The following is a 17,592-nucleotide window of genomic DNA, read 5'->3' on the forward strand; positions in this document are numbered from 1 at the left end:
GGTAATTATTTTATTTCTGTAAAATAAATTTATATCAATAAAGCTTTGTATCAATATGAATGAGTCTCTATCAGGTCTTTTGCTAGCTGTGCATAGATTGAACACAAAATGTTATTTGTGGAATATGTTTGCTTATTACACCTAAGTGCTCTACAGGTAACATGTTTCATTATATGATCTATTTTTTGCAACAACTTAGCTGGTTTTATTTTTCTTTTCTTGGTTTCGTGAGTTGGAATAGCAATGGAGCTATGTGCATTATTTCTTTTTATAAGCATGATCTGCACCTTGTGTTATCTGCTTCAATGTTTCTCTGTAAAGCTTCAGTTAAATTAAAGAAGGCTGTTCATGGAGGAGGAAAAGGAAGCAAAACAATAATGGAGACAAGTAGGTCATGAGAAGGACTCTTAGCTGGAAAGTGTTCAGATAACATCCTACCACAAAAGCGTGGTTTGCTATCCCCAGTGCTGAAAGCCTACGATCAGAGAATCGTGTCTTTAATGATGATGGTAGCTAAAGCAAGAAGCACTGCCCTGATTTTTGCATGCTTTGCTGTAGAGATGCACCTGTGAAACAGAGAGATGGAGACATGCCACAAGCAGCTTGGTGTTCCCAGCCAAGAAGTGTGAATGAGCCTGCATTGTTAACAGCTGATGTAAGCTTAGGAAAGGAGATGTGGATACAGAACTCTGCTTCCTTTCCCCATCTTCCTATGTAATATACTTCATTCAATGTGTTTTTTTCTATTTTTGTTTTCAAGCTGTTTCTTGAGCTTCTGCTGTACATCAGTCACAGGTCACTGAATATAAGAATCTTTCATGTTCCAAACCCATTTGTCAGGTTAAAATGTCTGTTAAGCAGGAGAATAAAAGAGAAGACTCAGTGACAAGGATTCATGGTAGAACTGGTTCCAAAGAATGATGCTTTTAAAAGGGAGAAAAAAACCCAATTACAACTATCTGGCCAGAATAATAACATATTGTGGCCACTACAGGGAAAAGCTTTAAACCAAGTTATTTTAGAAACTGTACTAGCAGTATTCATTAAAACAGAACTTTTCCTAATGCAACTGAAAAAATCCCCTCATATTCATGTTAAATACTTTCTATATTTTGGCTAAATACAGAGTGGATAGTCTAACTTCATTCCTTAGTACCAGTTTGTTTAAATGATGCACAGATTTTAGTGTTCATTTTCTACCTAATACAGGTTTTTACTTGAAATTAATCCTCTTCCAAGGTGTTCTTCTTTTATTGTTTTCTGTATTCTTAGCCATATGTCTCCAAATACGTGACTCCAGAGCTTATTAAAAGCACAACTTTTTCTCCATCTTTAATCACATTATAGCTACTAATGTACATCTTGCATATGGCTTCTCATTAAGAGCAACTGACAATGATAATGCTACAGTAAAGGAAAGAATAAAGACCAGAGAAGATATTCTTAACCTAAAGTCTGTCTGCAGCACAAAATCACCTATATTTCACACAAAAAATGCAGTGGGAGTATTTCTCAGTTATCAGTTGCCTGCCTGACTGCCCCACTGGCTTTCCTGACACAGCGACTACTTCTGCCACTGCTGCCAGTGCCAGGGGCTTGCACTTCATGATACAACTGAGGACTGACTGAATTTTGTAATTCCACAAAGTGGCCAAGTGAAGAGTCATTTGAAGCACAGCAAAATTCCTGAGTTATACATAGAAAGACAGTGCTCTTTCAGTAAGACATCAAATTTGATCAGATTGTTAAGACTGTGAAACAGAATATGTGTAAGAACCACAACATTTTTAGAATCTGCTCTTATCACTGTACAGCCCACAATTTTCATTGCCCATCTTTAAAGTTAAATATAGATTTAACACGACTGCTCTAATTAGATACAAAACTAACTTTTTATGTTGATTCTTGGTAGTCTTGCCTATGTTCTTTCCTCCTCCTTTTTGTGTACTCATAATTCTACAAAGTATCAGCAAGCCCGGTTGTGTTTATACCTTGTCTTTATCACAACTGGACAGATTAAATGCCTCTGATTAGGTTATTTTTCCTACATAGAGTGTGTGTTTGCTTTTTTTTTTTAATCACGATCCCTACAGACAAGATTGAATAAGATCAATAAAGAAATTTAGCAAACACTACAAAGGCAACTTGCTTAAATTAATAAAATAATACAGATGAGGTCTTAGGTTTCAAAGTTGTCTAATACGTCATATAGTTATCACTTTGCTTTCGTGATTAGAGACCCAAATGTTAATTATGCTATTATTATCTAAGAAACATCAAACTTTGGCTGAGATTTTTAAGTTGCTTAGATAAGAGTGAAAATAATAATGACAAGAATTTCTAATACGGCAAAGTTATTATCAACAAGAAGTAAAAAACTTATTTGCAAAGAAACTACACAGATCTGCTATATGTATCAACTAATTTCTTGAACTCCTCCAGAATGAGTTTATTTTTTAAGAGGTATTTGGCACTTTTTCTTTAAAACCTGATCAGAAGTGAAAAAAAAGCTTTCTCTTTGACCCCATCACTAGACATATCTGTAAATGTCGAAAAAAAATGTCACAATGCATTTTACTCACCCTCATCCTTCCATTTCTTATTGCTGGTCCATCTTCTGCTAACCTCAACACATACAAATCCATTTTGTACTCCCTTCCTCCTCGAATACTAAAACCAAACCCTTTGGCTCCTTTCTCCAAATCAACGGTGAAATAATCAAAGTCCTGTACAGACAAATACAAAATGAAAGACAATTAACTGTATGAACATTGTGGTATGCATTCAAGGAAACTTTCAAATAAATCTCTTCAAATATGTATTGATCCACTTGATATAAGCAAAGCTCCATAGCAGGGTCTGTGTAGCTTCTGATCCATTGTCAGCCAAGAGTGCAAGATCCATGGGAGCAGGAGAAAATCAAGAGCAAGCTTGGGTTGTGCAGTTTAGAGAATTAAACTGGAGATGCTGAGAAACACCCAGTCCAAGTATCTCTCTAGATGCTAAGAAGCATCTTATAAGGTATGCACATGGGGACAGGGATTTGCTACTTAGATACTGAAATGCACCATATTTTCATGGGGTTCTCTGGATCCATTTAGGAATTTCAGTATTTTTCTTGATATAGTTTATGTGTCTGGTTGTGAAAATATGGACGTACAAACCACCTATACATGATTCCAGCATATAGTGTCCAGAAGTTTACATTCTCTTATTTAATACTTTTTGACCTCTGTTTTTCCTGCCTGTATGTAAGGAGAAAGGAAGGTTTTTTTCGAAGTCTGAACTTTGAGCTAAATCCTCAACCTTCAAAACTGTCAGTAAATATCTGTCATCAGGAGGAGTCTTGTCCAAGGTACCATAACTCTTCATCTAACTCATCATCTCATCATCATTTGTCAGATCATGCTTGATGTCAAAGAAAGTAGTTGCATGGGCTAGTTTCTACTCATCCAGACTACTGCCAACAGAAATGTAATTTTATCAGTCAGGATTTTCAATCATTTATTTATTGATGCTGATTAGATAAAATCTTAATTTTCAAGAATGCTGTAGAAATGCACTCTGACCTCAGTATACCCGCCGTTTGATGACTATGTCCCAAGAATGAAAACATTCCTCTCCTGATGAAAAGGCTTTTTACGTTAGATTTTTTTATTTCAACTCTCCAGTACCTTAAAAATGGCATTTATTTAAAATTATGGTTACACAATTATAAATGTAATGTTAATTTACCGATCACAGTTATACATTAATCTTAATGGTTTGGAAGTAATTTCCTCTACAGAGAAATAGTAACTCAGAGTAAAACCCATTAATGTGTCTTTTCCTTCCATAATATCATCTTCCTTACCAATATCCAAGACCTGTCCCTACAGACCCTGACGCCTTCTGTGTGGGAGTGCTCTGAGTGTGCCTGTTTGTACCTGGGGCTGCCTGTACTCGGACAGAGGGTACTGCCTGGTGTCGGGTGAGTGCTGCCTGTAGTCCATCAGGGGTGGCTGCCTGTAGTCAAGCGGCGGTGGCTGCTGGTAATCCATCACCGGGGGATGCCGGTAGTCCAGCGGGGGCTGCCGGTAGTCCGTGGAGGACTGCCTGTAGTCTGTAAACGGGGGCTGCCGGATGTCAGGCTTCACATCCTGCCTGGCTTTTACTTCTGACCTATAACTGAGGAAGGCACAGTGGCTTAGTTTCAGAGAGTAGCAAACCATTAAGAATATGCATTGCATGCAATACTGAGGAGTGAAAATGAGCTGCCTGGCTGGAAAATTGCATGAAACAAATTTTCACAGAGAAGCAAAAGTCTCAAGGGTAAAGAGTTGAGCCATCCAAAAACACTGAGCACTTTTAAAACATGGGCATAAGCAATTTTCCCTCAGGTCATACTACGCAATTTTCCAGCTTGTATCAGCGAGATCAGAACTAAACTCAAAGGGACAGGAACAGAAAAAGCATCTTGATTCCCACTTACCTTGCCTATTTGGAAGATGAAACTGTGTGTGAAAACACCCGCTATACTCACTACAAAATAATTCACTGAGTTTATAAAGTGCTTTTTTCCAGAATTAATATTTCTATAGAATAAGTGGAATATGAGTGCAGTTTATATCCCCTTTCATTGACATGTGAGCTTATTAAGGTTAAATAAGGATAAATTCTTTGTCTTTGCTGTTATCTTTTAATGAAAGCTATTCTTTGATATAAAATCTGTTGATACAGTGTGTATTATTTTTATTATACACTCCCTATGATGCTATCTGGCTAAGAGCTATGGCAGTAAAGTCATGTCAGTAGTTATGCACAGAAATAACACAAGGTGAAAGGAAAAAAATTTGGTTATGAGGCATTAATAACAAGTAAAATATTATTTTAGCTGGTTACGGGAAGATGGAAACTAAAATTTGAAAGAAAATATGGCTTTCTGAGGTACAGTGACTAGTTATTTACTTTATGCAGATGGGAATTTCCCTTAGCACATGGAAATCAGCACATAATGGCATTTCACAGTTCAGGGTGAAGTAAAGAACATTTCTTATTGCAAACATCCATACCTCAGCCATCTGGTGTACTAAAGAGGCACAAAGAAAGTCCTAAACTCTTTTAGCAAGGTAATTCTGTGATAGTGGTTTGGGTTAGATTTTAACAAAAATGTTCACATAGTGGATGTTCTTACACTATTCCCTAGGTGTCAAAGGAAAGACTTCTTTCTTGTACAGGAAATAGACATTTCAAACTTTGCTTTAATAATGGACTGGAAGTTTTTAGTCCAGCTAGTGAGCATGTCTGTACATGGACACATACAGATATAGAGACACATATATACTGTGAAAGGGATTTTGAAATTTACTTAATGATTACAAAAATTACACTCTGAAAAAAATGACAGCATTGTTTTTGATAATGTTGATTTACATATAAAAAAGTGATCTGAATCGAAATGTTTCAAAATGTCTGATGTGTTTCAAAACTTCATTATTTTATTAGTATAGTTACAGTGACGTTATGGCAAATCTTCCTATACAATAATTTTAATAATCTGAATGTCTAACCAGACACAAAAATATCAGAACTACTTCCCTTTGAGTTTTCTGAGACAATTAAAATAGACTGCTGCCACGTGTTCTTTTAAAACCTGTACATGGCATCTGTAATAAGTCCTGCATGCATACATGCAATCCTCTTACTTTCTTTACTCAGTATCATGATCCTGTAAAAACAGGCTTACTGTGATACTGAGCCTTATTCATACTGGAAGTAAAAAAAATAGTTAATATTCGTAAGAGTTTTAAAATCTTATTTTGGTAAAGAAACCATGTATGTGGCTATGCAAACAATCTGTAATCTAGTTTATAAAATTTAATGAAAAATAATACTATATGAACTAGCGGTAGTTGACCTTTTTCTGAAATAAGAGTCATCTTTAGGCAGGTTCCCAATTAATGGCCACAGCTGCGTATCAGGAGATGATGTTTTTATTCACAGATGGAGGCGCTGTAATTTTTGCTGAATATGTAAATAGTGACATGAGCAATTATAGATTACACTTTTCAGTAAAATTATTACAGAATTTCTTTCTGGAACTTTAATTAATATAATTTGCTGGTCCCATCTGAAAAATCTCAATTTAAAAGATATTTAATACTGACTTCCAACAGCACAGAATGAATTTTGTGAAAACTTTGTATTGAATTTTGTCAGTAACATATGTCTTCTAGGAGGTGATCACTTTTGGAAAAAGTACTCAGTGAATTATAAGGCAAAGTAATTTTCCTAATTACTCATTTAAAGAAAATAATTCTGAGTAAGCAAAAGTACTACATCTGTTAAGCAAGGAGAATTAGAGGGTATAGCATCTAAATCACAACTGAACTCAAGTATTTTCAGAAGAGAAAAGATACAATCCTGTAACCAGCATCATTTGGGGAAGAGGATCTTGATGATATGTGTTGGTCACTGAAGATTAGCATAAAGACAGTCAGTGTAATCAGCCTTGTTTAACATGCTAAAAAATAATCCAAAGACTAAATAGTGCTGATTGGAGGTCACAGAAAGTTGTATCATCTCACAGCCTGAGTGTGCTTTTTATATAAAGAGCTTTTAATACAGCTGGTCACAAAATTTCTGTCCCTCTACCATTTAATTTCCATTACAGATACATTTGCTAATGTATATGCATAAATTGCACATGAGGAATTGGCTGGTAAGTGATACACCAGAGATAAAACCCACCATAAAAATATCTTCCTGACTCCAGACTAATATACAAGGCAAAAAAAAAGACCATTAAGAAAATGAAAAACCTGTTCTCGTGTCCCTGTGGCTGGAGGGGCTGTGGAGGTGGAGGCTGGGCCACGGGGCTGTGCTGGGCCACGGGGCTCTGCTGCGCCAGGGGACTCTGCTGGGCCATGGGGCTGTGCTGCTGGGCCATGGGGCTCTGCTTCTCCGAGCTGGGCGCTGAGGCTGGGCTGTTCAGCTCTGCATAATGGGGAGATGGAGATTAAAGACCTGTCACAGTGCAGCATTTAATAAAGGGCAAAGGTACACAATAATAATTTTTGGTCACACGCTACCTCTGCAAATTTATGCTTTGTTGCTTTTGCTCTCTCAGGTTATAATTAGATTTTAAGACATTTGAATGTAATGGTCTCCTTTTGATAGTCTGTGGGATCTGAAATCTTGGTCACTTCTATAATTCTGGTTGACACCGTCATTATTTAAAACACAACTGAACAAGGGAAATTGCTTCCATGTTCCACATATTCTTTTAAAACATAGAAATACTGATCATAGAATGACAGAATGAGAGAATCAGAATAGTTTGGCCTGGAAAGAACACTTTAAGATCATCTAGTCCAACCCCCTCTGAAATTAACAGGGACATCTTCAAGAAGGCCAAGCTGCTCAGAGCCCTGTCCAACCCGGCCTTAAATTTTGACAGGAATGCCAGGATGGGGCATCTACCACCTCTCTAGGCAACCTGTTCCAGCATTTCATTACCCTCATCAGAAAAAAAAAAATCTCTTTTTTATATCTGTCTGGATCTACTCTTCTTTAGTTCAAAGCTATAAGACCTCTTGTTCTGTCACAACAAGCTCTGCAAAAAGTCTGCCCCCATATTTCTTATAAGCCCCCTTTAAGTACTGCAAGGCCACAATAAGATCTCCTTGGAGCCTTCTCTTCTCCAGGCTGAATAACACCAACTCTCTCAGCCTCTCCTCATATGAGAGATGATCCAGCCCTCTGATTATCTTAATGATCCTCTTTTGGACTGGTTCAAACAGAACCAGAGGACCCCACAGCTGGATTCAGAGCTCCAGGTAGGGTCTCATGAGAGCAGAGTAGAAGGGCAGAATCACCTCCCTCAACCTGATCATCCATCAAACAGTCACCCCCATCAAATGAATCTCTCTCCAATTTAGAGAGAAGGATATTGTGGGGTACCATGTTAAAGGCCTCACAGAAGTCTAGATAGGTGAGATCCACAGCTCCTCCCTTGCCCATTGTTGTCCATTGATGTAGTTACTCCACTGTAGAAGGCCACTAGGTTGGTCAGGCAGGACTTACCCTTGGTGAAGCTGTGCTGGCTTTCCTGAATCACCTCCCTGTCCTCCATGTGCCTTAGCACAGCTACTAGATATTTGAAATGCTTTCCACTTAGAAAAAAAAAAAAATTTGAGAGAATGAAAGCATTTTACTGCTTTCTCCACTGTTTGGGATGATAGAGCTGTCACAAAAGTTAAAACACTGGTGTCCTTATGTTAGCTCCTGCTTTCTTTGAGCTCATCAAGAGTGTCCTGTCTTTTTAAATTTTTGGGGACCGTGAACAGTAAAACAGTAAACCCAATCTCAATAAATTCTGACTAACTATTTAAATCAATGTTTTATTTCAGTTTATTGTGTCAAATGACCAGGGTTTCACACAGGAACAGTGCAGAAAACCAGAATCCTTCTTTCCAAACAACACAAAATACAAAAAGACGGAGATTGGCATAGGAAATATGGTTTCATTGCTTTGTTACAAATAAAGGATGCCAATCTTCATTCAGCCTTCCTGCTGGACTTGGGGGAAGACACATTTGGCACTGAACTCATATAAAATATATTTCTTCCAACATACTGGCACAGTCCTGTTGTTCACCATTTACCTATTAGGAAGCATAAATAAGAGAGACTCTGCCCACAGGAGGACAAAGCACTGTAGAAGTTCCTGCATTATGAACAGCAAAGGCAAACACTATATTTTTTTTATTCCTGCTTGCAACAGAAGGAGAGAGGCCAGTGTGGCATGGTGCGAAACAACCTAAATAGACACACATATGGCTGAACATCCCTAACAGCAATAGCTACACGATACAGATCTTGCCTAGTTTTACACTTGAATCTAAATCTAGTTTTAATTTTTAATTGTTTTATTTTTAAGTTTTTAACATGTGAGTTTTTCCATATGGCTGCACATTCCTAATGGCTCTCTAATTATCTAATTTAGGCTCACAATTATTATAAAAATTTTGGCTACTTTATTAAAAATATTTTCAATTTAGAATTAATTGTCAAAAAAAGCTTGTATATTTGCACTTAAAACACTCCTCATGCAGGCACAAGCAATACTTGTCTGTCTAATAACTATGCTTAAGGCTGCAATTGCCCATTTTGCATCTGTAAGTCTCTTTTGTCTTGCAAGTTTTAGAGAGGAAGATTGGAAATGTTGTCCCTCATTTCTACATTACTCTCATAACTAGGGATGAACTGGTCAAATCATGAGCTGCTTCTAAAACTGCTTCACATTTTTATGGTATTTTTTACCTGAAAGTATATTACAGACGTATTAGATTTTTTCCCAATTTTTATAAGCTGGGAAGCTAATACCAGAAGGCAAATGAGGTGTCCAGTGTCACACAGTCACACAGGGAAGCTGTGCCTTGGGCACTGATCATTTCTCACCACTAGCACCTGAGAACATCTTGTAGCACTGTAACTCAGCTGCACCTCTGCTTTCCTTCTAGTTTAATGTATCCATCTCTAACACTGAACTATTAATGATGTTATTTAACCTGGATACCAGAGAGGCTTAAACATACTTCATGGACTATATGAAGTATCATGCTTATTTTAGATGCTTGCAAAGCTGACCTCCAGTAATTACACAGATGCTAATTGATGTGAATTCTAAATGTGTGTGTTTGTGCTTTTCCATTCACTGAATTAATTTAACAGAGTAGATGAGTTCCTTCAGTTGAAGTCCATGACCAGTGTCAGACTATTTCCCTGTCCATTGCTGGATGCAGCGGCAGAAGGTGAAGGTCATCTAATTGGACCAAGGATAATTAAGTAATTCCATTACTTTCTGTGTGTCATTCCCAGCTCTACTGGTATTTGTTGCTGAGATATAAAGACATAGTCTCATTAATGTGGTACAATTCACGCACCAGTGCAGCACATTGTTAAACTAAAAAAAGCCCTGAAATCAAACCCAAACCCCATGGAACCAACATCAAAAGATCTTCACTGATTAGATGTGGAGTAATGACCAGAATAATGAGTCTATCCCCTTATCCTCACCCTACAAATGAGATAATTCAGGGTTCAGTTCTTCCTGCCCTGTGCATTTACAGTGATGTATCACTATATGATAGTGATAGAGAAAACTGCCTAATCTGAACTCTTCTTTCACATCACTTTTTGTCACACGTAGCTGGTAGCTGAACATGCCTGGTGACAGCCATTGCAGTCTTTTGTGAATCACTTTGTCAAACTTTGGCTTGGCTTATAGCAAGATATAAGGGAACGGACTCAAAACTTGGCTCTCTTGTAGAGTGCTTTTCCATGCAGAAGACAATTCTTACAAAAGACATTAACATCCTCTTTCTCTCTCTCTTTCAGGTTTCTCCAGGTTTGCTTTAAATATCCTTTTCATAACTTGAAACCTTTTCAAGAATTCAGACCCTATCCAAGCTAGTTCTGAGCTCGTAATTCTGGTGTGCTGCGCGTTACAGCTGAGGAAGGAGAACAAAAGATGCTCTTTCAAGTGGTGACATAATTTAAGCTAATTGGAAGCTACTTAAAATTTTCTTCCTGTTTTTAAGGGCCATTAACTTACCCTCCTGAGGAATGATGCGAAGAGTTACACTGAGACCTGCATCTTTAATTAGCTTCACAATATCTGCATGAGGCATGTTAATAATAGACTGGCCATTCACAGCTAAGATCCGGTCTCCAACTTTAAGTTTTGCACAGCGATCCGCAGGACTTCCATCAATTATCCGCCCTATTTTATGGGGTACAGCTAGACAAGAAACAATAGACATAGTAAACATATGCTGAAACAAGTGGTGATGTTCACAAGTGAAAGAAAATGAGTTCATTTTGGAAGAAAGTTCTATATGAATTAAAAACAGCTTGTGTAAAAGCATATAAGAATATAAATTCTTATGCAATATCATTTGCATTAACACAGTACTGTGTTTTCTCACTAGAAATTCAGAATCCAGATGCATATCTACACATGGCATATACATATGAAGTCCAAAATAAGTTTATAATTCAGCTGTTTTTCAAACCTGGCAGGAAACCACCTAATAAGAAGATCAGGAAAACAATAAGGCATTAAAACAGGGAAAGGGGATAAATTTGCACAATAAGTAGCAGTCATAAATTGTCTCCCACCTCCTGGTTTACAGAATTTCTTGATTTGTATGTTGCAATAGAGGCACTAAAAACATTATTTATTTTATATACAAAAAAATGTTACTGAAAATGCCCAGGGTACATGAAATTTTTCTCCTCCACTCAAATGTGTTTATTGATAAGTAGAAATAATACTGAGGATTTATTGAGATGTGCAGCTCTCTAATTAGATATGAATAATAAATGAATAGAAGTGAATTGACAGTTAACTATGAGTACATAGACATGTACTACATCAAAACATCTCAGCCCCCTTCTCAAAACATTACAGAACAAACCTTCTCCTCTTGTTCTTCACCTTTCTGTTTACTCCATCCATGCTCTTGTTCTGTCTTTTCCCTCATCTTTGACTGAATTTTCTAAATATTATTCTTGATGTTTTTGCCCAGTGTTTCTACTCTATTATCCTCTGGTTTTTAACTAAATGCATATGCTATAGCTGACTGTTTTCTCTAGGCTCTCTAAAGAGCACGCTGCTTTCCTTTCTCCCAACTACTCATAAATATGCTTATCACAATTAAATTTGACTATATAGTCTATTAATATCCTAATGGTGTTAGAGTATTCCTCTGCAGTCCCACACTTCAGTCTTGGAAAACTTAGCACAGAGCAGCTCAGCCCCACTATCCACCTTTAAACTGGTGTTTAAAAACAATGTGTTTCTTTTTTCAAAAATAATATGACCTTAACATTTTATTATCTACAAAGAGCTTGGAAACATGAAAGATTGTTCAAACACTTTTTGGGAAATATGTAGGCCATCAATGCTTATAGAAACCAAAGCTCTAACAGGAGATGTGTTCAGAATACATTGCTGCAGAACAAATTTCTCAGCAGCCTGATTAACATTTACTGAAGGTTTTGGTGACTAACACAGACTGCACATCTGATATAAAGTCACAACACACATACCTTGAAGTGACTTTTGTTTCTATTGTGGATGTTGTTTACAGTGTTAAAAATTAATTTTCTGAAAACTGAAAATATAAGTGAGTACTCTGAAGTGCAAGGCATAATCAAACTGCATGCTTCTTTACCACTACAGTTCACACAAGAATATAAATTAAAACATGGCTTTAGTAATATAGACACAACTAGTGTACTTCAGAAATGTCTCATTGCTTAGGAAATAAGCACCTAATTTATGTCACAATGTCTAAACATTTCTATGTTTTAAAATATACTAAATATGTATAGCCACACTTTCTACAAAAATTGTGTTTATTTTGCCCTTATTGCAGATGTGTAACTGCCATATATACATATCTGTGAGCAAACAAATAAAAGAGTAACTTGACTCTTAAACAGTTTATGTTCACACAGAGCCTTTTCCATCAAATCAGTCTTAAAGCATCACCAGGAATCATTTAAACTAATACGAAAACGTGCCTGTTTCTGGCATATGTAATAAAAGATCTGTCTGAAATTGTCATGTCTTTACTATATATTAGTGGAGATCTGAAAATGAGACTGTCTTATGTAAAAATCAAGAAATTTGGTAGTAAGAAAGAAGGGGAAATATGGCAGAGATGCCACAGCTAAAATTTCCATGCTTGCCATTTCTAACCCTAAAGATGTTTTTGCTAGCCTAAATATTTAAGTATAGACATCGTTTCAATAGTAAGGGGTGTGGGAGGGTGGGTGGGGGGGGGTGTGGAAAGTCCTATTAATTTGCCAGAAAAAATTTTTGGTTGGACTTCTTGTACCTGACAAGTGAATAGAGCAGATGTCTGCATGTTTGAGATGTCTGCTGAAATCAAAGCTGGAGGTGGGAGAGCCACGAGAGTCTAATTTGGATCCAAATCCTGAGAAAAGAGAAAGGAGGGGGAAAGAGGAGGATCCTGGTGTTCTTCTTCCCTTTAAGTGCAATGGCCTTCACCTTCCTGATAAAGGTATCTATTCTAATTGTTTGGGTATCCCTGAACTCCCTTCATTCTGTTGTGTTATGAAAGGATCAATCATCAGATGGTAGGTGACCATCACAACAAAGCTTGTGTCTGTCAAGGTACCTTTTCTACTCCACTTTGGTATTTGAGGATTTAACGCTCCTCTTCTCAGGCTGTATTGGTGCCATGTGTTACCACTTGATCTTGCTGCAAAGCAGGGTGTGGGAGGATTTTGCAGAAGGAATCTGAATCTCTGTTGGATTCAAGGTTACACTGTTACGCTCTATAGGGTTTTATGGGCAAATCTAGTGACTTACTAATGGAGCTCATGGCCACTCAGCAGAAACCAGTTTATGCACATTTCCGGATAATATGAGGAGAGGATTATCTCCTGGCTCCTTCCCTCCCAGTAATATCATCCTGAGGAGTTTCTGTTCTTTGCTTCTCTTCCCAGTGGAACTCTGCCTGAGAGCCCTCCTAAGCCACAATATCCTGGCTGCCATGGTCCCAACTGCTTTCTTGGGAAGGGAGGATTTATTTAAGGCTTTATTTACAAGCATGAGTGCTTCTAAGGGATGCAGATTATCTGATGTGCAGGTTGTTCATAAAAAAACAACCATGTTAAAATATGTTAGAAAACTTTCAATTTTTAGAGAGAGCCTTTGGTGGTGAAATATTTACTTTGAAGGGATAAGAAGGAGCTACTCTCATAGGGGATTAATTACGTAAAAGCTCAGGAACAAAGGTAGAAATGAACTGTGCATTTCCATAATGGAGAATTTTTTATCATTCAGAATGGTCACATCTAAAACAAGTGTGGAAGAGCTGTAAATTGTCAGTAGGGAGTGGGTTGACTGAAGTGGCAGACAAGATCTCATGAAAAGAAATGCAGGATGATGCCCGTAAGGAAAAAATAACCCTGCGTAAGATTAAGCAGAGCTGAGCCCTAAATTAATTATTATCACTCAAGAGACCTTGAAATGCGCACCTACTTCTCTAAAAACAAACTCATTGAAACAGTCAATATGACACTAAGAGTTAGAAAAAAAAATAGCAAATGAAACAAACTATTGCTAGTTACTGCTGTGCACCTGAATTCTGAGTATTGCTGATAGTTTCAGTATCCTCATCTCAAAAATCATAGCAATGAACTCACAAAGATTCAGAGAAGGGAAGCATGGAAGTCAGAAGCAGAAAATAGCCTCTGCTCAATGGAGTTGTCGAAGAACTCACTGTCTACAGCTTGGGAAAGAGAGGCTAGGGCAACCTTCTGGAGAGGTAGAAGAATAAAAGCATTCAAAAAGGTATTAGACCAATTTACAGGAGTGGACCCATTGCTGATTAAATCAGAAAGTCTTGGCTGTGAAAGCTGAGGTGACTCCTGGGAAAAGTCCTGTCTACTGTAGGTGCTGTCCTCTCTGTCACTGGTCATGGCCAAGGGACAGCATGGAGCTGTGTGGCTACTTGCTCTCTCCCAGCATGGCAGGTCTCTTCTTGGGAAGAAACCTCCCCTGTCTGGAATTTCAGTAGGGTTTTGTTAACATATAGTGGTTTTTTTCCTTAAATTGCATCTTTGCTGTTTTATTTTTATCTAAGCAGAGCATTTAATAATGTAACCTTTTAAAGGAAGTCCCAGATCACCTGACTGGTGGTAAATGTTTCTATCACCCTTAAAAATTTTTACTAATCTATTCATTCTTCTTTTAAGAATTCGCCACGAGCTGTTCTCCAAACATATGTACATATTGAAGAGTGGCAACATGTGCCTGGATGAGACTTTGCAGAGAATTTGATCCACTTATTTCAAAACGCTGAGTTACCTGAGCAGCATTTAATATTAGCAGGCTATATGGAAGACTTGGGTTAGTGGCTTTTTTTCCCAAGAAACCCATTGTTCTTGCTAGAAGTGAGCATAGAAAACAAGCTGCCCCTTTGCAGAACAATTCATTTCTTGGTTCTCTCAGACTACACAATGAATGAGACTGCAAGGGAAAAAAATATTGTAAACAGGGATTAATACATATTTTTTAACTGTTGAAAATATGGGAAATTAGTAAGTATGAATTTATATTTATACAAACCACACAGCCCTTCAAAATAGACATATAGGGTCTTTTTCTCCAATACTATCAAGTCATGCAAAATGTGATACTCAGGAGTGATATAGTTGGATGTCTACCTTACAATAAAATAAATCCTTCTAAGGCAGAAGGCATAATCCTAGACTCAAAATAATCTAGCAGAGAGCAGCAATGCTGCAGAAACCTTACCTAACAGAAGATCTTACAATGGGATGCAACTTTTCTGTGGTGTATTTTTCAAAATCTCACGACTTGGGGAAGATGTGAATCCTGAGAGCACCAAAGCTTCTATGCTATTCGAAGTCATTAATCTCTCCTCCTAAATCTTGCTCAGATATTTACAGCCTTACAGCACAAACTGACCCAGAATTGGCATGTAGCAGCTGATGCTTTCCCAGAAGGTAGTTAATTGTGCAATGATCAGCTCTTAGCTCATTAAAGAGAAATTAAATTGAAAAATTAAAAGAAAAAATGATTTAAAAGAAATCTTTGCATTTAGAAAGTGGATAAGGTCTGCTTTCAGAAACTTACTGATAACTACAAATTTACATTTTCCTCTATATCAGTATTTTTAATTGATAAAAATCACCCACTTTTGCTCCCCATGATTCAAATTAATATCCTTACCACACCTTCATGTCACAGAACAGAGAACAAATTTTATGTCATTACACCTGAGTGTCCATATGCTTGGGTCAGCTGTACACAAACCCAGAGCAGTTGCTGAATAGAGATACTCCTTCTAACACCACATATCACAGAAACACAGAAAGGTTGGTGTTTGAAGGGACCTCTGGAGGTCACATAGTTCAACCTCCTGGTAAAGCAGGCTCATCCAGAGCAAATTGTACATGATTGAGTCAGGTGGGTTTTGAGTATCTCTAGAGAAGGACACTTCACCACCTTTCAGGGGGCCTGGTCCAGTGCACAGTCACCTTCAAAGGAAAGAAGCTTTAGAATGAACTTTTCGTGTTTTAGTTTGTACCAAATGCCCATTTCTGGCTCTACTCTCTTGACACCCACTCTTAAGATATTTTTATGCAATGGTAAGAGCTCCTCTCAGCCACCTCTTCTCCAGGCAGAACAGGCCCATCTCCCTCAACCTTTCCTCTCAAACAGATGTTCCTGTTCCCTAACCATCCTCTTAGTGCTTCACTGGGCCCTCCCCAGTAGTTTCAGGTCTTTCTTCTATGGAGGAGCCAAGAACTGGGCACAGCACTCCAGATGTGGCCTCACTAGGGCTGAGTAGAGGGACAGGACCACCTCCCTCGACCTGCTAGCAATGCTCTTCCTAATGCTCCCCAGGACACCACTCTCCTTCTTGGCAACAAGGACACCGTGCCAGCTCATGGACAGCTTGTTGTCTAGCAGGACCCCCAGGTCCTTCTCCACAGAGCTGCTTTCCACAAGTCAGCCCCTAACGCACTGTATGTGGGTTCGTGAAGGGTAGCTGCGTTTCCCTGAAACGTCCCTGGCAATGGGATCGTTCCGTGGGTGCAGTACAGCGCTCCAGCAAGCTTGCTCCTCTCACCCGCGCGGCCGTGGGCACGGACTCTCACCACACACTCAAGCTGGATTGCTCAGCGTTACCAGAAGCAAAGAGTCAGGAGGGCTCTCCCGCAAGGCATTCCACAGAGGATGGTTTATTGCACCCCACCCCAAAGCGAATCCAGAGACCAAAGAGAGCAGACCATCCAGGCTCAGGGGTTTATGTACAGGAGCGGGGCGAGCATCAGGACCAATGATCTGAGGGCACGGGGGCGGTACAAAGGTGGGACTAGGGTAAGGGAGCCAGTGGGGAAGGTCTGGAGGCATCCAGGGGTACAAGCCATTCAGACAAACCAAGTCTGCAGAGCAGCACAAAGACTGGCAGGAGAGGCTTCTCTTTTCTCACCATGAGGTCAGGGCATGTTCTTAAACCTCAGAACCGGTCCACCAGCAGACCCCTGCTATTTCAGGGCTCCTTGGCCCCTCAGCCATCACAATCGCTGGCTCAGCGGCTACAACAAGCCCCAGCCTGTGCTGGTGCTTGGGGTTCTTCCTCCCTCGCTGCAGGACCTTGCACCTGCCTGTTCAAACTTCATTAAGTCCCTCTCCCCCCCAACTCTCCAAACTGCCCAGGTCTGGCCAGCAGAGCTTTCAGGTGTATCAGCCTCTCCTCCCAGTTTTGTATCAGCAAACTTGCTGAGGGCACACTCTGTCCTTTCACCCAGACCATTGATGAATAAGTTAAACAAGACTGATACATCTATCAGCCTCTTACTTTTTGGATATGAAAATAATTTCTCCCCATTTGAAAGACCCACAAACTAAAAAGAGTGGATTCTAAGAAAATATTGCCACAAATAAGGCTTTTCTGATTTACATCAGTATTTTTTTTACATCCATTCAGTACTTCAAGACTTAACTGTTGAGACTATGTTTTTTAGACAGCAACTTTT

The 17,592-nt window shown here is 38.6% G+C and overlaps 1 protein-coding gene across 11 annotated transcripts in view; it reads right to left on the minus strand.

Moving 5' to 3' along the window:
* MAGI2 (membrane associated guanylate kinase, WW and PDZ domain containing 2) overlaps positions 1-17,592 on the minus strand; it is a 719,843-nt gene that overhangs the window by 39,249 nt on the left and 663,002 nt on the right. For all 11 annotated transcript variants that reach the window (XM_042018455.1, XM_042018451.1, XM_042018449.1 and 8 more), the window contains 4 exons: positions 10,598-10,783; positions 6,801-6,975; positions 3,927-4,167; positions 2,583-2,726 (listed from right to left, as the gene is read on the minus strand). In XM_042018455.1, the coding sequence (XP_041874389.1) occupies positions 2,583-2,726; positions 3,927-4,167; positions 6,801-6,975; positions 10,598-10,783 (746 nt within the window). The remainder of the gene's footprint in view (positions 1-2,582; positions 2,727-3,926; positions 4,168-6,800; positions 6,976-10,597; positions 10,784-17,592) is intronic.

Source organism: Corvus kubaryi, unplaced genomic scaffold (assembly GCF_017639235.1).
Source record: "Corvus kubaryi isolate FWS band 111438036 unplaced genomic scaffold, C.kubaryi_AGA036_p1.0 137, whole genome shotgun sequence".
Lineage (NCBI taxonomy): Eukaryota > Metazoa > Chordata > Aves > Passeriformes > Corvidae > Corvus > Corvus kubaryi.